The sequence below is a fragment of the Polyodon spathula genome, chromosome 14, assembly GCF_017654505.1.
Source record: "Polyodon spathula isolate WHYD16114869_AA chromosome 14, ASM1765450v1, whole genome shotgun sequence".
Taxonomy (NCBI): domain Eukaryota; kingdom Metazoa; phylum Chordata; class Actinopteri; order Acipenseriformes; family Polyodontidae; genus Polyodon; species Polyodon spathula.
In genome coordinates this window covers 32,616,084-32,642,257 of record NC_054547.1, presented here as the reverse complement: position 1 = coordinate 32,642,257, position 26,174 = coordinate 32,616,084, and the positions used below count along the sequence as shown (strand labels likewise).

Here is a 26,174-nt window from a genome sequence, read left to right as displayed (position 1 = left end):
GAAAAAAATTGTTTATATATTAGTATAATATGGTATGGTGCATACTTTCCAAAAATAATTGCTCATAATATTGCAATAGCCAATGAGTCGAGTTATTCACTGTCATGTGAAAGTTTATCTAGACTATCGTACCCTGTGTGTTATAGAAAGCTTTTGGCTTTAGTCACTGTCTCTTACAGTAAAAGAATGCAGCTGAACGGATGCCCAGACGATGCCTGGAACTATTGACAGTTAACAAGACACTGTCAAGTTTTTTTTTTTTCCTTCCTAGACGTCATCATTTAAAACTGAAGCAAGCTTAAGATTTCCTTTATGGAGACAAAAGTGTCTGCTTTTCAAATTAGTCGAGAACCAGAGGCTAAAGTATAATTTTGACCGGTTGAAACGTCAAACATAATTGGGGTAATTACAGTAATTCCATTAAGTATGGGTGTTATTGGGGTATGTTCTCATTTAAAACCATTTTAAAGGTAGCTAAATGGCATTGATGAAATGGTATTATATTATGTCCCTTACGTACATTTTGCAGAAAATAATAGATTTATTTATTTTATTAATTTATTTATTTATTTTAATTAGGACTTCTAGACAACATTTTGAAATTGTGTTAAACTTCTGAATATTAGACAGTTAAAGTATTATTTTGTGTATGAAGTGCATGATTTTCACCCATAAATAATGTGTGGAACATTGTGCAAGAGATTGTAATTGAGTGAGATTGCAATAGTTAAATACTGGGATCATTCAAAATTAAATTGGATGTTTCTCTAGGGCTATGAGCCTTTCATCAGTCCCAACATTTCTTATCTTAGTATGTAACTTGTTAATGATTAATAGGCCCATAACAGCCATAACTTTTTTTTTTTTTTTTAAATGCTTCGCATATAGAATACTGTTAAATTACTACCCAGTGTAATTACAGTACTGTTATAAAAAGTACTTACCGGTATAGGAGATGCAGTAACACCATGGCAGAAGTACTTGGTTCTTCTAAATGTGACCTCAGGAATACTCTGACTGACTGGTTCACACTTTGTAAACAATTCTGATTTATTTGGGCAAACACAAATATATTGTAACAAGATGCACGGATGTATGTGAAGTATGTGCTGGTATAGTCTTACTTCCAGCAAAACGTGTTTCTGTTTAAATTGATGCTTTTTGTCTTGTGTTACTGTAGCAGTGTCTGTTTAAAATCAATGTGTTGAAAGCTGGAACCCTCATGGCACTTCCATTAGCAAAAACAGGCTGCCAGCACCAGCTACAATTTGAAAAAGTTTAGTGCAGTGCATTGTAGATTAAGAAAAGTACACTTGTAAATATTGGCAGTGTTTCCATTGGAAGTCCATATTTTTTTACAAACATTTCCAATGTAATATGTTTTAATTTTTCAATCAGTTTACATTCCAGTACAGTTTTTATATTAGCAACACAGACCCTGATTAGCAGTAATCCTGGGCAATCTTCTATAAGGCAGTACTAGGCAAGTATAAAGTTTGAGCCTTGAAGTAGTGTTTAAAATAGAGCTGCTTAAACTGCGAGGTTTTCCAGGTCTTAAAGGTTCATGAAACCTTCTTTGTGAACAACATGCGTTTTATCTCCTAAACTCACAAGACCAACAGAATTCAAGGAAAAGCTAATGGATGGCATAGCCTTTTGAATGCAAAACTCAATTTCGCTGTATTTGGCAGTCAGCAGGGTATGAGGGCCAGGGGCAGAGCCTTTGGAGTCTGACCCTGTGGTGTCAGCTAATCAGTGGTGTCCAGGGAAGCAGAGAACCACATAAGGAATCTAACACCCAAACTCCCTGAGTGTTGTCCTGGTATGACCCTTACTCACACTTACTAATAACTGAAAATGGTCTTGCCATATTTCCCCTCCTAAAACTACCAAATATACCGGTTTACTTTTGTGTAATGCACTTGATGTCAAGATATCATCTTATGCTTTTATCCAAGATTACCACTTTGTTAACATTCTTTAATCAACTGAATTACAAGCATGACAACAAGTTTGGCCCCCAAAACTAAACAAATAGATAGGGTTCAAGGGTATTTCTCTTTAATTGACTTTGTTGAAATCAAGATATGTTCTGTTTATATGTGTCTGTTTTGTATAAGTGTTGATTTCCTGTCCACTGTCATGATTCTCAGTTATCAGACAGAAGGGAGGTCCTGATTTTGATGAACACTGTCTGAAAGAGTAGGGGAAAAAAAATATATATTTTCCCATTAGTAGAGAAACATTTATACTGCTATCCTTTTCTAGTGTAAATAGTCTTGCAATATTTCAATATTTGGACATGGTGTGTGTGTGTGTGTGTGTGTGTGTGTGTGTGTGTGTGTGTATATATATATATATATATATTATTATTTTTTTTTTTTTACATAAAGCTTTTTACAAAACAGATGGTTACAACACTACTCGGAGCGACACACGTCTGTAAATTAGATTAGTTTGCCACATGCAAGCTTTCAAACCTCTTTTTATTGCTCAAAACCCTCTACTGCATCACTGTCATACAAAAAGAGAGTGTTCAGCCGCTGGCTAAGAATTTGCAGTTGTGGTTTATCTCTGAGTCTCGGCTTTGTTTACATTCAAGGCTGGAAATGGCTGGGGAATTTAACAGATTTTGTAAATCAGACTCTTGTGATCAGAAAACACCCAACAGCTCAGATTCAAAAGTGGCTATGAATAACAACATCTGTTAGGTAATGCTTGTTGGTAGCTGCTGCTGTAGCTTTTAATCTTAAAAGTTAATTGGGACTCTGAATTACACAGACACAAGTCCTGTATGTAGTTGATTTCAGCCTTTACAGCCGACTGTTCCAGCCTGTAGATTTGTCTACTAGCTGGGATCAAACCAACCATTGTGTAATGGGCCTGGCATTCTTTGGATTCCTGTAATGAAGGGATTTTTTTTTACTTGATAGATGATGTCATGCAGAAAGTGGGACAGTGCTCTCTATGAAGATAGAGTTGCAGGTTCAACTTCAGTGCAAAGAATGTTTGGTTGTATTTCACTTGGGAAGTTGTGTTCTTATTTCCCCAACTTCAGTCAGTTGTTCGGAAATACAGCCTGTGCAGAGGATAAGCCCTGCTGCGCTTCGCTGTAAATACCCAATAGTGAGAGAAATCAAACAGACAGGAGCAGCTTTGAATACAGTGAAAAACATGACCCTTGTTTGAACTTCGCCTAAACAGAACCAAATACCTTCCTGAAGGTACTGTAGTTACAGCAGGGGCCCCCACTTACATCGCCGGCGGTGTTCCTTACATTCCGTGTATGTCGCATACCACCTTGAGCAGCAATGCAAACAGTGGTGAATGTTATCTAATTTGTACGGCAATAATGCTTATAAAATCTGATGTACAGTAATTTCAGCATGTAACCCTCTGAGAAATACAAATAATCTAACTGGAGCATTATCAGACAGAAGGGAGGTCCTGATTTTGATGAACACTATATTATATATATATATATATATATATATATATATATATATATATATATATATATATATATATATATATATATATATATATATATATATATATATATATATATATATATATATATATATAAATTGTATTGCAGGCCTAGTTATTACAAACTGTAAGTCAACAGTCTGAAGTGCAATATGAGCTTAAGAAAGCCCCACTGCACTCTGCTATGAAGTTTATGTACACACTCAGCCACAGGGTGGGATATTAACTTAGACTTCACCCTATCTGAAATACCCCTTTTATTATGAGGAACAAGCCCCCATGGGATACCCCTTAACTGCACTAGCCAACTGTGTCTCATACGGACCTCCTTCTACGCCAGGCAAAGTAATTTAAAATGCCCACATCCTGACAATTTGTATTAAATTAAAATGCCAATAATAGGAAAACATAAATAACTAGGTCAGGAGCATTATGATAATATCGATTTGTGTCATGCAGATAGACTCTCCTATCCTTAGTGCAATTCAAGTTATTTTAAGAACAATACATATTTTTGATAATTTGTGGGATTGGGGTGCCAAAGGAATAAAAAATATAAGTTTTAAAATACTGGTTGTGCTTTCACAGCAACTTCTAGTTCTCCAGTGTTTTCTAAACTGCTGTTAGATCTTTTTAGTTGTATTGAGTGAAAATGTAGTGGTCATCTCGTAAGTTAAATACATGTTTTCAGGAATAATCAACAAATAGTAAGAAATATGGGATTCAGAGGAGGTTGCAGTTTATTGCATTCTGGGCAGACAGCAACATAAACTATTTTATACTAACAAAAATAACAACAATAATACAATTGTTATTTATTGTGCAATTTAAATATTATACCAAATTATACTGAAGTGTTGTAAAAATTTATAACTTCTTCTATTTCTCAGACAAATTGCTCGTACTTACTGTTGCAACTCAACAAACAGATGGCTTTCTTCGTTTCATGCAAACAGCGAAGTACTTCAACTACACTGTCAAGGTAATGTGTTTTAAAAAAATCCTCTTAAACTGTCAAAAAATAAAAATAAATAAATAAATAATTTTCAGTATGCACATTCACTAATTCTCTCATTGATAGCTGTTTGACCCTGTCCTTACTCCTGACAACAAGCATGCGTTGTACTGCTCTCCAACCTGGAATGTTCTCCTGACACAAGAAACGAATTCCATGATTTGCTATGGAAAAACCTCTACATGGCCTGGTTGTTATGATTGGAAGAAATTTGGATTTTTTCCAACAATTATCGTAATCAAAATATGTGGTCTGATTTACTTAAGTACTGGCTGTCAGATGTTGGACCTTCTAATTAATCATTTTGCTCATCATCATCCTTTAAAAGTCAGGTGTGTGTGTTTTTTTTTTTTGTTTCTTCATCTGATTCCTCCAGTTAACAGTTGAACTGTTAATGGATTGTTTACAATCTGGTGGAACTTCTTTTTTATTTTGTGTGCAAGTGTCTATGCGTCCTAATGAAGTAAGCTGTTTTCTTTATTTATTTGATATGTTTTTAGGATTTAGGTCCATATCATTGCAACCCTTAATTGACATATCTTTTATATCTGGTTCTTTACAGGTACTTGGAATGGGGGAGGAATGGAAAGGTGGTGATGTAGGCAAATCAATAGGTGGGGGGCAAAAAGTACGACTACTGAAGGAGGCAATGCAAAATTATGCGGACCATGAAGACCTTGTTGTGATGTCTGTTGACAGGTTGGGTTCAATTAATCTTTGACATTTACTACCAGTCAAAATATACACACGTTTGGTTAAAATAACCAGTGAGGTCTGGAACAGCCTTATCATATCCTACAAGTTCATTTAATTTGACATTTTGATAGCTTTCTTCCTCCCATGCTTTTCCTATGATAGGAAATGGCACATGTTGTAGAAGGCATTTCGTTAAATAAATTTGATAAGTTAGAGATGGACTTTTTAACTTGTCAGTCAGGTGTCAGAGTTTTACAGCCACTGTGGTAGATGTGGATGGAAGGAAACCATGCTTTCTGCAAATGAACCTTGTTGAGTCAATGCTGTGATTGATGTCTTAGGGCACTATCTGGGTGGCATCTGGTGAACCAACACAGTTCTGCAAATGTAAATGTACTATGAATTAAAACATGAATAGACTTTGAATATATGAAGAATGTAAAACTCTGCAGGGGTGATCTTTAATAAAATATATTGCATGTGACTATGAAATGCAGCCTTTATAACTGTACTAAAACATTTCTTAACTTGTTCTAGTAAAACAAGCCATGCTTTTCATTTATTTTGTCTCTTCAGTCACAACATCAGTCATGTTTCTTTTAATGTGCAGACATGCACAAACTGTAGTTTGCAGTTTCTTTAAAATATTTTATACCACAGCAGACAAATAGACTATTGGGAAGTTGCCATCATAGTCTTTCTTTAAATTACATTTATTTAAAAGAAACGCCTTTTTTTAAAAAAAATGATGTATAAAACTGTATAATTACTATCATTTGTAGATTTTGGAATCATGTCATGAAACATGTTGGCCGTGAAACCCTTTAAATTGTTTTTTTTTTTTATGTAATTTTATATACCAGTACTGAAACAAAAAAAAATCAGCTAGTTTTCTGAAGTTCCTAGCAACAAACCATGGTGCCATTGTGGTTTGTTTAAGAAAACGAACATAATACATGGTTATTTACTTTAACCACTTGTTTTGTAAATGACTAGGTATCCATTTAAAATGAATGCCTGAAGTAAAACACCTTTCTTAAAAGGTGTTTATTATACAGTGGAAAAATGTTTCTTAATTGGTATAAAAGGGTGACTAAAACTGCTAGGAACACAAGCAGCATGCGTGGCAAATTATGAGTTTAAAAATAATAAGCACACTATAAAAACTAGTATTTTGTATGGGCTTCAATCAAACATTCAGTTTATTATATACCTCCACCCTTAACTGCTGCGGGGTTTATTTTAATAATCTAAACAGTCACTGTTTAACTGTACTACTCCAACTGTATGTCCCCAGTGGTGATTTATTAACGCACTAACATTACTACATGCAATACAAAATCATTGAAAGTAGGTACCCAAAAAAGTATGGTTTGTACATTTATTTATTTATTTTATCTAATTTATTTATTTTGGGGGTTTTGCATAGTTGATGGTTTACAATTGCCACCTCCTGTTCAAAGTGACTAATCAATTTGTGATGCAAATGGTTTTGTTTTAGCCGATGTGCGTAACAATTCTAAAAACAGATGTCTGTTTAGTACAGAAACTTCACCTGGGAGCAGTTTCCTGGGAAGATTTTATGCTGTGGAGTTACACCAGATATAAATAGAACTACATATGTGCTTTTCGGTTAAAGTCATGTAAGAGTCAACATACAGGTTGAGCTCAAAATGGATTATAAACAAGGCCATATAGGCCTAGGATAAGTATAATTTGCTGCAGCCAATTGTTGCATATGTTGAGTATTTAGTGGATGTTTACAATGACCGTTTTAAAGGATTTAGGAAAGGAGTTGATAATTTAGAGAAAGCACCATAAGCGTGCTTGGTAAACGATAAGCTGTTTTCATAGCATCGGAACTTTTAGCAACCTTTTTCTTTTCCTTTTCAGTTATGACCTCATCTTTGCTGGTGGCCCTGAAGAGCTGTTGAAGAAGTTCCAGCAAGCGAATCACAAAGTGGTATTTGCTGCTGAGGGGCTGGTTTGGCCAGATAAAAGGCTGGCTGACAAATATCCATCCATCCGGAGTGGGAAAAGATTTCTAAACTCTGGAGGTGAGATAAGCAGGAGTTTGCTGGGATTGATCCAGACCTTTTATTATGGGACACAATCTAAATTGGGATCCCCAGGACATGTCTGATCTGACACTGTAGATGCAGCCGTCAGGGATTTCAGATGGATGAAATTTCATGTGTACATAGTTAGAAATGACGCGTAGCAACTCAGATTTGTAGTTAGGTAGGCTTTTTAGAAATATATGTAGTAAAATGATTGCGCCTTACTGTATCAGTGTTTTTTTTGTTTGTTTTTTCTTTTTAGGAATTTCTTCTACTGTTAAGTTCTGCTATATTTATGTCTGGTTTCACAGACACAGATTTTGGACTAATTTACAGAGTTTAACAGTAGGTAATAGCCGCTAATGGCCTTAAAGGCTTTTGAGTAAAACTAAAGCTGTACACTGTTTCAATGTAGATATCGTTTTTTTTTTTTTTAACAGGAAGGAACTCTGTGGTCATTCTATGGTATTTCCTGTAGGGCAGACAAAATACTAGTTCATTCATTTCTCAGGGTTAGGTGAAAGGCGTATTCATTTCAGTCTGTCAGTGCAATCTAGCCAGCTTTTTTTTTCTCCCATCATAAACTGTAAGGGTGAATTTCCCCTGAACCACTGCATTCAGCAATTTGTGGTCATTTGTGTTTAATTGACAGGCCTATTATCTTGATGTTATTTTGAATACCAGAATGACTGCTTTAACTGTGGTGGATTGTTCTTTTGGCAAATTTTACATTTAACAGACATGTAAAATATTGATTATGTGATGTTTCATGGCTGCTTAGAAGCAAATGGGCAGTTCAGTACTTTATGTATAAGATGTTGTGCTGCTAGTTTTACACTGTAGACTTCTTTAAAGGCCAAGAATTTAGTGACCATGGCTGTTTACAAAACTTTCCAAGACCTGAAGTGGTTGTTGACAACTGTTTGCTTGAAGTGTAGTCACCATTTAATGTGTTAATTTTTTCATCCATATTCATATGTTTTGTTTATTTGTTCTGCTGTTTTAAGTGGTGGTAAAGGTGCCAAAGATTCATTTAGCAAAAGAATGAATCTCTATCTCATGCACCTGTTTGCAATGTTCATTCCTTATTTAGTAAATACATTGCTGATGCTGGTCTTAGAAGATAACCTCTTTCCTAACACATTCCTAATAAAACTATCAATTACATTTCTCTGGTGAATTTTTAAGGGGGTGAAATTCTCTCTTCCCATGGACCCTATGTTGTTTATTATCTCAATGTTAAGTGTATTTCTGGCCCACGTATTTCAGGAGATGTTGACTACAGCTGATTTTAAAATTGTTTGTTCCACAGGAATTATTGGCTACGCTCCACATGTTAACAAGATAGTGCAACAGTGGGAACTTCATGATAATGATGATGATCAACTTTTTTACACCAAAGTTTACCTGGATCCATTACAGAGGGTAAGGGGAAATGTAACAAATATTTCACCAAAAAGATGATAACTAACCATGTTTTAATTGTCTGGTTGTTCACCTGTACCACATGAGGAAAACATCTTCTCACCTGAGTTAGTATATTGTGGATTAGATCCGATGAATCCGCTCACTACAACAATTATAGTCAAACAACACTTTTATTAACAGCATTGCAATAGAAATACTTAGCAGAGCAGGTATATTACCTTATCACAGAGACAGGGCAGTAGTCTTTACTTCATTCTTCCTGCTCTAACACCAGACTCTTTATTTGCATTATTTATACTCATCTTTTCGTTAGAAGCTAATCTTACACAAGGTTATTCATTAAATGGTTATACAATCTGTTTCTGCAACTGCTGCTGTCTAAAATGGCCGCGAAGAACCATGTAAATAGCAAATTATACAAATATTGCCCGACTTGCGTGTAAAATTTCTTTCCAGTTGTTGGGTTTTTTTTTTTTTTTTTTTTTATAAAGGACATCTATCCTGATTTAAATAACCATGAGAACTCTTGTTAACTATGTTGGTCATCTTTAAAGTGACATATGTGGGCTTCTGATGAGTATCGCATTAAATGGCTGTCATTGTAATTATAACAAAAGATGTACAAAAGAACTGAAAAATGGAAAAAAAAATTCTCCCTTAAAGCTGCTTTAGAATTTTGTGTGAACTACACTGTATAGATTCTGGGCACATTCGTTGCATTTTGAATAGTTTTCCTCCTATAAATTTTAGGAAAGCCTGAACATAACTTTGGATCACAAGTCTCAGATTTTTCAGAACCTCAATGGAGCAGTAGGTAAGTTTTCAGTCCTTATTTAATTAAAATGCATTTACTCTAAAGTATAAGTGATATTAAAGATAACAATGTTTGTATTGTTGTTGTTTTTTCAGATGAGGTCTTACTAAAATTCGGAACAGAGAGAGTGAGAGCAAGAAACATTGTGTACGACTCGTTGCCAGTAGTCATTCATGGAAATGGAAATACCAAAGTGAGTCAAGACTACATAGCTGTCTGAACATCCTTTTAGTAAATTCACAACTGCAGTCTTTTTTAAAATTGTGTTGCTATAAAAAAAAAAAAAAAAAAAAACATATGGCATTGTCATAGGCAAAGGTGAAAGATCTTTAATAAAAGGAAAAATATTCCAGATGGTGCTCCAAATCCTCTCGTGGGCAGCATCTTGAACAAAATTACAAACATGTGTTTGTGGTTTGGAGATGATCCAACTGTAACATAATTTTCTAGACACAAGGACAAACATAACACTATGTAACACAATTTTTGTTCCTGGGTAGTAAGTGTTATTTCCTAATTGCTTACGCCTCAAAAGTATAGAACATTATAGGCTATTATTCCCCACAAACTTTGCTTTTGTGACCAGGACAGTGATATTTCAAAATATCACTATTTCCAATGGGCAAATTGGCAAATGTGTGTCTCTTTGTTCACATAAAGTCAGAAAAAAACAACATATGAATCCAAATTAACATGTATTTATACTAAAGTAATACAAAGATGACCACAAAAGATTTAGAAGTGAGTAGGTTTTCGAGATTTACAATTATACTGTAAATACAAAATATGTAATGTAAATACAGTATAATTGTAAATCCCCAAAAACTACTCACTTCTAAATCTTTTGTAGTCATCTTTGTATTACTTTAGTATAAATACATGTTAATTTGGATTCATATGTTGTTTTTTTCTGACTTTATGTGAACAAAGAGACACACATTTGCCAATTTGCCCATTGGAAATAGTGATATTTTGAAATATCACTGTCCTGGTCACAAAAGCAAAGTTTGTGGGGAATAATAGCCATGTTCTATACTTTTGAGGCATAAGCAATTAGGAAATAACACTTACTACCCAGGAACAAAAAACATTTTTTTTTGTTACACAGTGTAATTTATGTTGGGAAAGAAAAGTAGTTTTCATTTTTATGAATTTTGTATATCCTAATTGTGATCCTGTAAAGTTAATGAATAAGGCAATATTTGATTTACTGATGCAAAATTCAAAAGATTCTCAAAGATATGCAATTAAATCTGTTTCTTTCAATACAATAGCAAGATTTGGAATGGCTTTACATAGACTGGCTTGTGGTCATAGGTGCTGGATTTGCAATCGTTTTATTCTTTCCTTTTGTAAGCCATCATAAGTAGTCATCAATCCAAAAGCTTCAGTAAAAATAGCAAATCATAGCCATTTACTAGATATGGCATGCATGTAACAATCTGGAAGTGTTGAAATGTATTTCCTCAAATTTCGTCATAGAAGCAAGTGTGGCATTTTTGTTGTTTCTTTACATAAACGTGTATTTGTATTAACTATTTATTTCCTTTTTCCAAACAGATTTACCTAAACTATCTCGCTAATTACATACCTAATGTTTGGAACTATGAGCAAGGATGCAATGTTTGTGATAATGACCTCTTTGATTTTACTGAGCTTAAGGTAAGTCACTGAATTTGCAGTTTGCCGTGTGTTTTATTACTTACACAGCACAGGAGTTTAAAATACATGCTTAATATGATAGTTCTAGTAGGATGCTTAGTAAAATATAACTTCTGTAAAATCTCTATTGAATATTTTGAGTCTGTTGTCAGACACAGGCATAAAGGCATTGCAAAGCAATTCTCTGAAAAGAGAGATTTAAAACATTCAGACTTGAAAAATAGGAGAATTTAAAAAAAAACCCACAGAACTAACATAACTGTGGTGCCAAATGGTCATACCACTTTCAGAGTTTAAGCAAGTTTTGTAGGGATTTATAAACGTATCCAACAATAACATATGTTATACGGTAAATACATAGTCCGAGACCTTTATTAAACGCATGGGAAAGCCTGTGGAGATTTCTATGACGAGGAAATGCTACACAGCTGTGGTTTTAGAAAGTTTAGCTTAAGGGGATGTCACTCTTAACCATTGTGCTTTTTAGTGGGCTGCTCGGTATGGTTTTATCCACTGGGAGTGTTACAGTAGATACTCTGAAAATGTGTTAGTGGGTTCTGCCAGGCATGGCTACTAATATCAGGTTTAACAAGCAGTACAGTAGAAGTCCCAGAGGATTTGTTCTAACAATTTTTTTTCATGAAGATGCTGGGGAAAATGATGAGTCACATGTTTTATGGAAATCAGTCCAAAGTTCACGTCTGGAAACATCTGTCTGTTATCTGACTTTAAGTATCTGGAATAACACAGACATTCCAAGACTACCTGCATCACAGCCAAAAAAGGCAAATAACCATACAGTTTAATGAGTTGTGAAAGCTGTCGTTTCATTAGTTTTAAAAGAGATTATTGTGATATGTACAATTATAAAAGCTATCATTTAAAAAACAAACCTCATTAAATTACCATTACTTTTAAAATTAGATATAGTATGCATGATCGTGGTAAATGTGGTTAGGGGCCACATGGAAGTGAAGCGAGAACGAGAAAGGGGTTGTCTAATTCCAGACAACCCCAGAGATGCATCTCTGTTAGTCTTCAGAAGGTAATCAAAACAAGGGGTCAAGTGGTTTATTTTTAAGAATATGTTATCGTGTTATGGGCAGATTTAATAGATTTTGCTCTCCAGTGAAATCATGAAGGCCCAGTGAATTATTCATGTTTGGCTAATAAAGGCAAATTCCAGAAGAGAAAGAATCTATAATCTATTTAATTTAATATAATTTTAGTATCTATAACAGAGGCTATTACTTTTTCGGAGACACAGTGTAAACATAGGTCATCGCCATCTGTTGCAATGTACATTTTGTGACTTTGACATCTGGACAGAAAAAGAAGGAAATCTCGTCAGGGAGAATTGTTTCTCAAATGTGGATCCTCCCTTGCATGTCCTGAAATTTTCATCTATAATTAAGGTTTGTCTGCTAAATGTACAGAAGTAACCAAAATTCCAGGGCAGGCACGCATTCTAGTAATTTGAATGTATTTTATTTTTTTCATTCTGATGTACTGTATATAGATATTTATATGGAAAATGAAATGCACATTTTCAAAACCAATTACCAAGTCCTATACAAATCATTTTGGTTGGTGGGAAGAGACACTGGGCCAGCAAAAACAATGTGGCTCTCTCTCTCTCTCTCTCTCTCTCTCAACACAAATTGAAAGGCAACTTTTTCAAAACTTTTGAATCTTAGGCTTTTACACAAATTATATTGTGTTTTTGTTGTTTGTGTTTTTTTCTTCCATTAAGTATATTTCTCATTTATCACAGAATTTAAGACAAACATGTCCAAGCTTGATTTGGCATCAAGCCAGATATACAGTGATATATATGGTTAATGTATACAATATGCTATTTAAACTGTCGTGATGGAATGTTCTCTAATGTGTTTACATTATATGCATGTGGCTTCTTTTAACACATGTTATCTGTAGTTTATCTTACCGTGTGGAAGACTTTTTCATTGTATGTGTTGGCTCAGTACTTTAATCTTATGCCTCAATTTTATTTTTTTCATACAGCATGTGGTCTGTTTTTTTTTTTTCTTCTGACAATTTTTTTTTATTATTTAAGAATGAGGTTTCTCAATAAAAAAAAATAAAAAAAATCTTTCCTCTTGTTAAACCAGATTCAGAACAGTTTTGCCTATTTATATCAAATGTACAGTATAGTGTACCAACTAGGAGGCTGTGTGGTCCATCGGTTAAAGGAGGTCCCCGGTTCAAATCCCGGCTCACTCACAGACTCACTGTGTGACCCTGAGCAAGTCACTTAACCTCCTTGTGCTCCGTCTTTCGGATGAGACATTGTTGTAAGTGACTTTGCAGCTGATGCATAGTTCACACACCTTAGTCTCTGTAATTTGCCTTGGATAAAAGAATCTGCTAAATAATACAAATGCAGAGTGCTAAAACATTATAGCAAACATGACATGACTGAGAAATGAGATTAGACAAACAATATGAAAAGTGTTCAAAACTGTATATACTGAAAGCGGTAGTATTTGGGGACAATACTGTATTTAGTTTCAGCGTCTTTCGTATGTTTCTTGATCTTGTTTAATTTCATTTATCAGGAATATCCAAGTGTGACTATTGGTGTGTTCATTGAACAGCCAACTCCCTTTGTGCCTGAATTTTTTGAAAAATTACTGAACCTGGATTACCCAAAGGATAAACTTAATATCTTTATCCATAACAATGTGAGTACTCGCTGCAGAATTATGAAACCCTTTACTGGAAATTGTTAAGAATGAAGCCAGCCACTTAACTGTAACTGCCCTCCCTTGTGCAGGAAGTGTACCATGAAAAGCACATGCAGAAGCTGTGGGTGCAAAATAAGAATGTGTTTAAGAGCTTTAAAGTTGTGGGCCCTGAGGAGAACCTGAGCCAAGGGGAAGCCAGGAATATGGGAATGTAAGTTATTGAGTTTTTTTTGTTTTTGTTTTTCATTGTGCATATCATTTTTGGAACAGGCTATAGTATATTTATAAAGTTTGAATTGGTTAGGGAAACCATAACTAACTTTAAATATCACCTGTAACAAAAAACAATGTAATCCAAATTTTGTAGCACTTACCTACAGCAATTCCCTGTTTAAAACTAATTATATTTTAAATAATGTGTTTCTCCATGGTTTTTCTAAAACCGGTATATTGTCTGAATTGTCTAGCACAAAGGACAACAGCCATTTTCTAAATGGAATAGTACTGTAGTAGAGCATGTAGTTGCACGTAGGAGCACTTCATTTATTGTTCTAAATAGTTTCTTTTTACTGTGTTATTGTCTTTCCATGGGATTATTTCAGTATGTTATAGGAATCCCAAAACATTGACCCAATGAAGAACAATAAGTAGAATAATAGTTGGAGCACAGCCTCATACTTCAGAGCATCCTGGTGCTGCTCGCTAAAAAAACAAACAATAAAATAAAATCCCAAGGCTGGCAGTGAGGTGGTGGTGGTTGGGGAGGAGGTGATAATTCGAAAGCACAGCAAGACTGAGTTTGCGAAATAGGTTTATATACCTTCTAGGTAAATGGCAATTTGCTGCTACTAGGCTTGTATATTAAAACAATGAATGTGCCAGGCATGTATACTGTAGATTTCCTGCCCGAAAACCTTGCAAGCTTTATATTGATAATGTAGTTTCATGTTCTGTCTCTTTCTGCTAGGGAACTCTGTCGCACACGTGAAAGCTGTGACTACTATTTTAGCATTGATGCTGATGTTGTGCTGACAAACACCCAGACCTTGAGGCTGTTAATTGAACAAAACAGGTATGTGTTGGAGGATACAGTGGAAAGATACATGTAGAGTCCCACATTTCCTTTCCTAGTAACTATTTTTCCTGAAGTACAGAAACCACAAGAACAATTTACAGACTAAAAATCCCATCCAGTTTAAAAATAATCATGGGTGTCTTCCTGTTGGAATGAGCAGATGGTCTCGGTATGAAGCAGAGCTGCCACAGCTATAAATGGCACTGAGCAGTGAAAACAAAACAAACGAATACACTTTTTTGTGTGCCGTAAAACAGATGTCTGTTTGGTTGGCAACCCGTATATTATAATGCTTCTGGGTACTTAGGAAAATATTTTATGATTGTGGCTATGCTTGGGTAACCATTCTTGGCGAAGACAGTCATATTTATTTTTTTTACCTTTTTACCTGTTACTTTTATGATTTTTTTACATAGGGATTATAAAGTAAGTAGGCACACATCACAAAGGCATGACTATAGAGCTTAAATAAAGACCTGAGAATAGAGTTTTTCATCGATTTAGGAGTGTTTATTTTTCCACAGCAGCAGTGAAAAGTTAGACTTTTTTTTTAATCGGCCTGAAATTATTATTATTATTGTTATTATTATTATTATTGTTATTTGTTTCCTGCAGAAAAATAATTGGTCCTTTGGTAAGCCGTCATGGTAAACTCTGGTCAAACTTCTGGGGTGCTTTAAGTCTGGATGGTTACTATGCTCGCTCTGAAGATTATGTTGACATTGTACAAAGCAAACGAGTGTAAGTTTTTTGCATTATTCTTTGCCTGAGAATTGGTGTAAGTTACAAAGTGTTTAATTACAAGTTGCTAATGATACCAGTGATTAAACAAAGATATATATGCTCATGAAATGCATACAGTGAAAACTAGCCAACTCTGCCCCATTGATTAACTTTTTTGTTTTTCTTTTTAAATTTGGTATTTTAACTCTATTCTTCAATAAGTGCTGTGCTGCCCAAACTGATACGTTTTATTGTACAATATCGCTTTAAAGTAGCATTACTTTTTTGTTGTTTATTTTATGTAAACAGGCAAAATTATAATATCTGATCAGTGTCACTGATCTGCTTATATCTTGGTGAATGTTTAACAAATATTCTAACGTCTGAACCAAACCGCAGACAAAGTTAGTTGTTACTTGATCTCTTCCATATGGAACATGTGCTTTGTATGTCAAACATGCTGCCAAGGATTTTCCACTATTTTACTGAACTTTTAAAAAATAAGGTTGGGTCATGGTTTATTGGTGGTTGGAAACACACAGGAACATGTAATGAAAAACGGATATATTTGTATGACAGGAGGAAATATGCATGCATTTTTTTTAAAAAAGCTTTTCTTTCTCTTTTATTTTTTAGTGGTGTATGGAATATTCCATACATGGCTCATATCTACCTCATTAAGGGCGAGACTCTCAGAAATGAATTGAAGGAGAGAAACCAGTTTGTTTTGGAGAAACTGGACCCTGACATGGCGCTCTGCAAAAATGCTCGGCAGCTGGTAAGATTAGTAGCGTTTCCTCAATAGCACGTGCAGTTTTACACAGTAGTGTGAAGACATAAAAATAAACTATATAGGTTTAACAGTAATTAGTGTTTTAATGTAGTCTTTTAAGTTGTATTTATACATTATAACTTTATATTAAACACTTTAATTTTTGAAACATAAACAGTAGACAAAGTTGTCATTTGCAAATACTTCCTTTTTTTTCTGTGCAGTACTCTGTTGCATGATGTATGGTTTCTTCGTTTTTGAAGTGGGTGTTGAGAGCTAATGTTAGTCATGCATTTCTAACCGATTGCTTCAATTTTAACATTTTGAATGAACAGCAGTAATTTAAGCTATTATGAAATGTCAATGTGCCAATGAACCTTTTCTCAAAAAACTGCAGCTCCACTAAGGGAAAGAAAAGTTGGCAAGTATAAATGTGCTATTTGTTTTTTCAGGCATGACTGTCTATGTATGGTATTTTGTATAGTTGTAAAGGGATTGCTGCTCCAGTTCAACTACCATCACACCAGTTCTTACTCTCTACTAACCATGTACTCATCTTAAGCTAATAAGACTACAGCTGGCTTAATGTGCTTCTTTTCCTTTTTTTTTAAGCTATTGTGCTGTGAGCTTTTTCAAAATGTTGCAGCAGCTGATTTAAAGCATCTGCAATCAGCAAGGCATCGTTTACATTTCTCCCATGTATATGTTTAAGCTTTGCTTTTTGGCTGCATGCTCTATTTTTGAAAGAAAATACATTCCAGAACAAAGCTTCAAGAAAAGCCCTCTGCTTATGGCATCTCTTCTTTCCTTTTCGAGGTGTATGTTAAATAGAAAGACCCTTATGTTACACAACTTACATGGTGCCTCTCCTTCATTTTAGACAATACAAAGGGAAAAAGACTCCCCTTCTCCGGAATCATTCCATATGCTCAGACCCCCAAAGGTTTCATTTTGTTTTAATTATTTTTATATATTTGAATTTTACGTGAAGGGTATAACGGTACATTTAAGGACTGCTTCCCTTCTGCTAGCCGGCATAAAACCTAATTTTAAAGCACTCGCCAGCCATTTTGTTTACTAGCTTTTTTATTTATTTATTTTTATTTTATCACCAATCGGTGGTGTATGATCCAGTTAGTTTTCTAAATCAGTTTTTGTTCTCATGCTGATCCTCAGCTATTGTGAGATTTGTTATTCCAGAGAGTATGCTTTGGATAGATAAGTAGCTGTTTAATTATCAGTCCTGTGGGCTCTATACTGTAAAATGTAACTTTAATTAACACATAAAAAATAGTGTTCAAACTAACAGTGATGTTTGTTGACTTGAAGTGAAAAACGTATATACCCAGAATTCTCCAAACTTCTGTTACCAATTGTGCCCTCTTCTGAAAACCTGGTGAAATGGTGAATAAAAACACAGTTAATGAAGTATTTACTGTAAAGCATCTAAACTCGCATGTATTGTTGACTCTATAGTCTTAAGTGGTTAAAATTAAATACTGGAAATACTAACAGAAGCACCCTGCCTTTGAGGGCTTTGTTTGCACTGCAAACAACCACTGCTTTGTCAGTATCCAAATACAGGCATCATACAAGACAAAATATAATGGTCTGCTGTGTATGATCCCAGCGTATTTGCATATGCCTTATGTAAAAATGTTTGGAAATCAGGTCTTTTCATATTTTAACTAAAATAAAACTGCAAGCTCAAGGGAAGCATCCTGTTTAGATTGAACTGTTAGTACTCGTAATAAATTACAATTGATAAATGTACATGAAGTTTGGTATGAGGCTAGCTGAAGCCCAAGTTCAGCCCACTGTACACTCCTGCATTCCCTGCAGCTGTCTAACCACAAATCCCTTAACCATTTCCAGTCCAGGATACACTTGCTCCATTTAAGGGTCACTGCTGACACTGCCCTTTCAGAATATCGAACAAGATTTTAGCTAGATGTTAAGGGATTAAGTGATCTAAAATGCTATTCTATTCCAAAGCTTTCTCTATTTAATTAGCATTATAACTTCAAAAAGAGGAACCAGAGTTTGTCTTAAAATAAGTATTTATTATTATTATTAGAATCTGCAATTTATGAAAGAACTGTAACCTGGCCTGTAAATCGTTAACTATGAACCCACACTTTGCTGCATATTCATTAATCTGAATATTTCACCCTGGATCAAGCCTTGGAATATCCCTGCCATAAATTATCCCACTGTATTTTTACCCTGCTCCCATTCCCTTCATTGCCTATAAGCTAATTAAATATTTTAATTATTTGTCCAGATATGGTACAGGTCCCTTTTAGGTTACATTCACACTAGGTCCATTTAAAACGGACTCGTTCTGGTTAATTTTTTTTTTCTTTTTTTTTGGTCCTTTTTCCCATTTTGTTCAGGAACGAGTTTGTTTGTGATCACGATGCAGTTTTCAAGTACACTGTGTTTATAATATGGTCTGTGAACCAGATGTTTACAATGTCCTACAAGGCATTCAAAGATGGCAGCTATTGATGTACTTCTCCGGTTTTTAATACAGCTCATGTTTTAGATTCTTACATATTGCTGTGGAAGAAAGCACTGGGGGAGCACTTCGCTAATTTAATAAACAGTCTAAATGGACTTAGTGTGAACACAGCCTTAATCAGAATTTTAATCACTGTAGATCTGTGTGTTTAAATCCTGATTCAACTAACTAATCATTTTTTTTCAGGCCAGTAAAGGACAAGGAAGTGTATTATCTTTGAAGTATTTGTCTAGAATTAAAATAAATTTGAAAAGCATAAAGTATTAAGATATTTGTTTTGGGTTTTTTTTTTGTCAGGTTTTTTTTTAAAGTTGTTTTTTTTTTTTTCCTTACAGCAAGTTCAAAAATATTATTGGCAGATAGCAAGCTCTTCTTTTTCGGTATGTGAGTGCTGCATAATGTTTTACATTCCCATTTCCAGTAAAGTAACTTGACTTTCTTATTAACTATAGGGAGTTTTCATGTACATTACAAATCGCCATGAATTTGGAAGGCTAATTTCAACTGCAAATTACAATACATCTCACTTCAACAATGACTTGTGGCAGATTTTTGAAAACCCAGTGGTAAGTGTCAATGTGGACAAAATATGCCTGTACACTTCTGTATGCCCTGTAGAGCCTTTGTGAGTCTGAATAACATTGCTGATTTTAATGTTGCTAATGTAATCCTAGAGAATATGTACCTAGAGATAGCCACATTTAATTTGATAGCATTATAACTATGACTAAATCAGCTTTAAGTTGAATTCATATGGCCTGAAGAAACAACTGTTAAGTCTGGAGCCCACTATCCTGTTCTTAATCTAGTTATCAAAGTTTAGTTTTTTAAAACATAATTCTGAAATAGTTTATCAAGCCCACCACTTGTACAGTCATGTACCTGCCAGTTGATGTATAAATAAGATTCAGTAGAGGCGAACATGTTTTCATAGGTGTCGTGGGTGTTTTTTAGACATTACTAACAAACAAACATGTAATAAATATTAAACAGCATCACAGTTATTAAAAACAATCACTTCAGGCGGCACAGCTCAAGTAGTAGCGACAAAATAGCAAGCGAATGATGATAACTTTCTGTTTTCATACTGTGTATTTGAATGTGTCTCTGCAATGAAATGCAGTGATTTCTCAAGGGTCTGTGAAGTCACAGTCCACTGTTGGAGCTCAGCCGCGTGGTGTTTTCCATTAGAAATGTAGACACCAAAAAAGATGATTTATCTTTAAATATCTCATTACAGGACTGGAAGGAAAAATACATTCACCAAAACTATTCAAAAATATTTACCCAGAATCTGGCAGAGCAGGTGAGTATCATCACAGTGAATACAAATTGTTTTTAGAATTAGTGTTAATAACTTTTTTTTTAATGAACGTACATTATTTCCTATTGAATTCATGTTCAGAGATTTACCCACTTTTATAAATCACTAGCATTCACTTTTTCTGTACAATTGTATTTAGAGATTAATCATCTAATATATTGTTTTAACTGTTGTGTTCACACATACTTTTGATAAATCATGTAACTCGGGTAAACCTGAAATCTTTATCATCCATTGTAGCCCTGTCCAGATGTATTCTGGTTCCCCATATTTTCTGAGAAAGCATGTGATGAATTGATAGGAGAAATGGAACACTATGGAAGCTGGTCAGGTGGAAAGTATACGGTAAGATGGTAATTCAAATCTGTATCGGACATGTTTACCCTATATGTTTCCATTATTATGCAGTCATGCACACCATACCAAGCAGTGTACTGTATAGAGTGATACTTTCTAAAATGTGGAAAAGGGAAAGTAACAGTAGTATGAAAAAAATAATAAATCAGGAATTTTTTTTTTTTTCCCCCTAATTTGTGAATTCTGAAAGTGTATATTAAAATACATCAGGGCTTCTGAGTGGCGCATCCAGTAAAGACACTCCGCTTGGATTGCTGGACATGCCCTATAGCCTGGAGGTCGCCAGTTCAAGTCAAGGCTATTCCATTGCCAACCATGGATGGGAGTTCCCAGGGGGCAGCGCGCAATTGGCCGAGCGCCGCCCGGGGGACTTAGATTGGCCAGGGTGTGCTCGGCTCACTGCACACCAGTGACTCCTGTGGGCTTGCCTGTAAGCTGCCCAGAGCTGCATTGTCCTCAGACACTGTAGGTCTGGGTTGGCTGCATGGCAGGCCCGCAGAGTGAAAAAAAGCAGTCAGCTGACAGTACACATGTTAGAGGACAGCATGTGTTCGTCTTTACCTCTCCCGAGTCAGTGCAGGGGTGGTGGTGGGGTGGTGGTGGTGAGCTGAGACTAAAATACAATTGGACATTTCAAATTAGAAAGAAAAACAGGGTAAATTCAATTGGTGACTAGTAAAAAAAACAATCAAAATTGACAGCAGTAATTAAATTAGCATTAATATCCAAATTATTTTTCCCTCTAACGTATTGTAATTTTTTTTTTTTTTTTTTTTTTTTTTTTTTTTTTTTTTATAGGATAAACGCATTTCTGGGGGTTATGAAAATGTTCCAACAGATGATATTCACATGACGCAAATTGATTATGATAAGGAATGGCTGCATTTCATCAGAGAGTATATTTCTCCAGTAACGCTCAAAGTTTTTTCTGGCTATTACACAAAGGTAAGGTTGTAAGTGTACTCTAGAACAGGGGTTCATGGAATATTCTTTTTAGTTCTTATTACTGGGAAGGGAAAAATAATGGCACTGCCATTATTTCAACCTTTAGCTTAATGACTGGTTGGCAATGCATTAACAGTAAATGGTGTGATAATTTATTTTTACAACATGTTATTCCATCCCTTCTTATTAACAGTTTCTGTGTGGTGTCTGTGAAGCTTTTGTCAGGCTGTTATGTTTTTTTTTTTTTTTTTTTAACATAATTTAAAAAACTAAATGCAAATGATTAAACTTATTCATTAACATATTAAGACAACAAATAGATGTGATTGGCAGAGAGTAGTTGCATGTTTTTCAATGTATAGAGTACTTTAATTTCAAGTGCATTTGGCTTTCTCCTAACACAGCCAACCTAGGGTGGCCAGACTGTAAGTATTGTCATCAAAGACTGAGTACTTTAATTAACAACATATATTGCATTGGAATGAATGAACTTGAAAGTAATTGTCAGTATATTATACAAAGTAGCCTTAAATGTAAAAAAAATGTAACGATTTACCTGTCAAAGGACAGTTTGGCATCAGGTACATTTGCTGCATGAATCGTTAAATCTCAATTTGTAGATTGTAAAGCTTGTTTTGTTAGTTTGTCTTGAATATCTGAATCAGCTGAAAAATCCTATCTAGACCATTTTATAGGCAGTTTTTTCTTTTCTTTTATTAAGCAACACACAGCTGAGAATTATTTATTTTTGAATGCCATTCTTTTTAAAAATGTCACGCTTTCCATTGGCTTTGTTCAAGGGCTACGCATTGCTGAATTTCGTTGTTAAGTACACTCCTGACAGACAGGCATCATTGAGACCACATCATGATTCCTCAACGTTTACGATCAACATCGCTCTTAACAGTAAAGGAACGGATTTTGAGGTGAGTTTGTCATTTCAAAAGTATTGATTATCTACTTCAAAGTAACAGTACAGAAACATAACTTAAGATAATCAGTGAAAAACCTCCAGTGTTTAACAGTGCATGTGTTAGTGTGGGTTCATGAGTAAATATACTTATTTCTTTTACAAATTTTTGCCAACTTGCTTTTTTTTTTTTTTTTTACCATTGTGTAATCAAAAATGCCATTGAGTATTTGTGAGTGGTGCAATACCTTTTTAAAATAGTATTTTTTTAAGCACTGTGCTTTATCTTTACATGTTGTACCGCACTGCATTGTCATAGAAACATCTGCTGTACAACAACATTGCTTCATTTAGAAAATAACTCCATATTAAATCCCTAAGATGAACAAGAATAGTTGTTTTTCATCTTTACCTGTTTGTGTCCAATTCATTAAGGAACAGTAGTATGATTGATTGTATGAAATTATGAAACAAATCCAGTGCATTTGTAAAGCCCTGTGTATATACTTTATTCCTACTTAACTTAGCTTGTGTGTTTTTTTTTGTTTTTTTTTTGTATTTATTTTTGTAGCTGGCCTGGGGCTGAAATGTAAGGAGTTTTATTTTCCTCAGTTCTTGACTTTTTACCTAACTAAAGTATATTTTATATACTGCAAATTTTTCTTGATCACAAAGTCTTAGTTAGACCCTTTGCTATTAAAGTAGGTCATCATGAACTGTCCCATTTACAAGTCTGCACACATCTGGCTTTCTGGAAAGGTCTGAGGTTGAATATATTTCACTCATCTTAATGTTCCAGGGGTGTGTGCAAAAAAAAAAAAAAAAAAAAAAAAAAAAAAAAAAAAAAAAAACTTAGAAAAGTCTACTTGTCTCTTCACCATCCCACAAAACACACACACACATACAAATATAATTTCACTTTTAGGATCATTTTTATTAAAACATGAACACAATAAATTAGTGATTTAATAATAATTGTTTCTTCAGGAAATCAAATAAAGAAAACATAATTCAGTCCAAACAAAACTGAGCCCATCTACTTTTTGTGCATGACACAAACAAAAATAATAATTAAACCTAAAAAGATTCAAACTACATCAGCTTTTTAGATAGGAGATCACTAAATTACAGTTATGGAGAAATTTCTGAAGAAAAATGAAAAAATCAAACTAGGTAATCTTAGGATACAGTTCATCAAACTGGAAAATGTTGTTCTCTAAATGATTTTCAGATTCACAGCTGTTTAGAAAGGTATAATACAGTATACTTGTGGTGGATATTTGTGCTGATACACAATCCGAAAGTCACATTATGTCAGTTGCAGAAGGGTTAAAGGATTGGCTTCTAAACTACGTTACCCAGAAGACTGGCGATGGTGCTTGTTTAATACGTTTTGTTTTCCTATATAGCTATTGGATAAAGAGAAATAATTTAGTTTTGTGGGCATTTCAGTGGGGAGACGGAAGGTACACAGCAGAGAGTCGAGTCAGAATTTGGAGAAGGTATATGGAGTTTAGTAAGTGCAATGCTGTAATTTCAAAGTTGTATTAAAAATAATTAAATCAGTTAAGTAGCTTTTTTTTTTTTTAAATTGCTAAACCATTACATATAAAATAGTTTAAAGGTTTTTGTAATTTTTATTATGTTAAATAACATTTCTAGAGCTGGCGGTCAAACTTTACTGGGCTCCTACTGCAGACAAAGGCAATTTTAATAGTATTGTTCCATTCATTTAAATATGTTTGTTGCTGTGTGTAACTGAGAGTTTGTGAATTAGAAAGATATGTAAATTTCTGTACACTATTTTTGCTTTAAGGTTTAGTCACAATTTTTTTTTTTTTTTAAATGTTCATTTGTATGAGCCATGATCGTACCACCTTATAACCTGTTTCACAGTATAAAGGGCTGCCTTATAAAGACGGAGCACTGTATACTGGAACATCAATTTCCACATGCACTGCTGTTATAGGATGCACTTTTATAGGAGTTGGCTTTAAAAGAGCAACTTGTGTGGACCAATTTCACTTGTATCACATTGTTTTAATTAGGTATATGCATCTGCTGTGGAGGATTACAAATATAGGACAATATTTCATCGGTAGCAGACATACAGAGCCTGACAAAACCAACATTTTTAAATGGAATTGTTGTATTATTTTGTTGCAGGGTGGTGGCTGTAAGTTTCATAGATACAACTGCTCTCTTGAATCTCCAAGAAAAGGATGGAGTTTCATGCACCCAGGAAGACTGACTCACTTGCACGAAGGACTACCAACTACAAATGGGACACGATACATTGCTGTTTCTTTCATTGACCCATAAACTAGGATGAAATGCTAGCTTTTCTTTTTTATTATTTGAACACACCTTTTTTTTTTTTTTTTTTTTTTTTTTACAAGTGGTAAAATAGTGGAAACATATTTGTGATGCATTTGACATGAAACCGTGAAATTTCAATGCTCTGCAAAATCATCTTATTTTAAGAAAATGCTACCAAAGGAAGCTGAAGTGTAACAAGTGGAAATGACTGAAGATATGATAATTTAGCTGATTTAATAAAGATGTCTTCAAATAAATGTAAAAATGTGTGATAAAAAAGCAAAGGTGTTTTCAACATACTTTTAAACTGTTGCCATTAAATAATTGAATGGCTTGACTCTAAAAATTTCTAAAATTTAGATTTTAGATTCTTGTTTTATTATGTTTTGGCTGAATTTTGGATGTTCTTGGAGATTACATGTTGCTATTGTCATTTTATGGTTTTTTTGGGGGGGAGGGTGGGTTTTGTCATCAGAAATACGTCTTACTACTGATTATTTCTTGTGACACTGTCAGTGTTATCAGGATAATGTGCCCATGAACTGAGAGTATTCAATTTTTGTAATTTTGCACACCAGCTCCAGAAAAATATTAGAACACTGGTGCTATGATATTCTGGATTTGTATACAACTTTTACTTGAAATTGACTCTGTTTAAACATGTTTTTGTTTTAAAAAGATTTTTAATATTCAACGTGACAATTGAACTGATTATTATTTTAAGGAGAATCAAATCAGTTTTATTGTTTACTGTAAGAGGTTTTTCATCTTAAAACGAGCTGAGCACCATGACCACATTCACCAAATTAACGTATTATGTCATATTGATGTAAAAAAAAAAAAAAATTAAAAAAAAATAAAGTGTTATTTGTCCACAGGTACAATAAGATGTTTTTGTATGTTATTACTTGTATAAACTTTCCAGCAAGAAAAGGAAAATATTTTTTAATGATGGAATGTTATTGGTGAGGTCATTGCTTTTCAGTTTCCACCTTCCTCCTCCACTTTAATGAGTCAGCTCTGCAACAGTCCCCTCGGGGCAAGTGAAGAGAGCAAAGCTTGCTCCCAACTTTCACACTAGTCATTTGACTCACTTATCGAAGGTGGCTCTGACAGCTAGGGAGGGAGGCCCCTAGCCCTCCTTTATGTGTTTATTTCTTACTCGTTTCCAGTGTTTTTGTACTCCCTGTGTGGATCGTGAGGCTCTGTGCAGCTTTGCAGCATCAGCCTAGTCTGACCTCTCAACTAGACGACTCAGTAAGCCAGGAAGACCTTGGTTTGTCCTCCTGTCCTTCCTTGGTTTCCCTTTTCCCTTTTCGAGTCCCTCGCTTCCCAGGAGTTCGAACGGTTCAA

The 26,174-nt window shown here is 34.5% G+C and overlaps 1 protein-coding gene across 3 annotated transcripts in view; it reads left to right on the top strand.

Moving 5' to 3' along the window:
- Positions 1-25,719, top strand: part of LOC121327172 (procollagen-lysine,2-oxoglutarate 5-dioxygenase 2-like) — a 33,246-nt gene extending 7,527 nt beyond the window's left edge. The window contains exons 2-20 of one of the 3 annotated variants that reach the window (XM_041271020.1): positions 4,380-4,471; positions 5,067-5,203; positions 7,094-7,257; positions 8,573-8,685; positions 9,439-9,502; positions 9,598-9,695; positions 11,063-11,164; positions 13,744-13,869; positions 13,962-14,083; positions 14,840-14,944; positions 15,563-15,688; positions 16,307-16,448; positions 17,323-17,385; positions 19,419-19,532; positions 20,207-20,272; positions 20,531-20,635; positions 21,446-21,592; positions 22,393-22,518; positions 24,669-25,719. In XM_041271020.1, the coding sequence (XP_041126954.1) occupies positions 4,380-4,471; positions 5,067-5,203; positions 7,094-7,257; positions 8,573-8,685; positions 9,439-9,502; positions 9,598-9,695; positions 11,063-11,164; positions 13,744-13,869; positions 13,962-14,083; positions 14,840-14,944; positions 15,563-15,688; positions 16,307-16,448; positions 17,323-17,385; positions 19,419-19,532; positions 20,207-20,272; positions 20,531-20,635; positions 21,446-21,592; positions 22,393-22,518; positions 24,669-24,824 (2,168 nt within the window). In that variant the 3' untranslated portion in view covers positions 24,825-25,719. Of the gene's footprint in view, positions 1-4,379; positions 4,472-4,601; positions 4,837-5,066; positions 5,204-7,093; positions 7,258-8,572; positions 8,686-9,438; positions 9,503-9,597; positions 9,696-11,062; positions 11,165-13,743; positions 13,870-13,961; positions 14,084-14,839; positions 14,945-15,562; positions 15,689-16,306; positions 16,449-17,322; positions 17,386-19,418; positions 19,533-20,206; positions 20,273-20,530; positions 20,636-21,445; positions 21,593-22,392; positions 22,519-24,668 lie in introns of those variants that run through there. The other 2 variants (XM_041271022.1, XM_041271021.1) reach the window with 2 other exon arrangements.
- Positions 25,720-26,174: the final 455 nt, after the last annotated feature.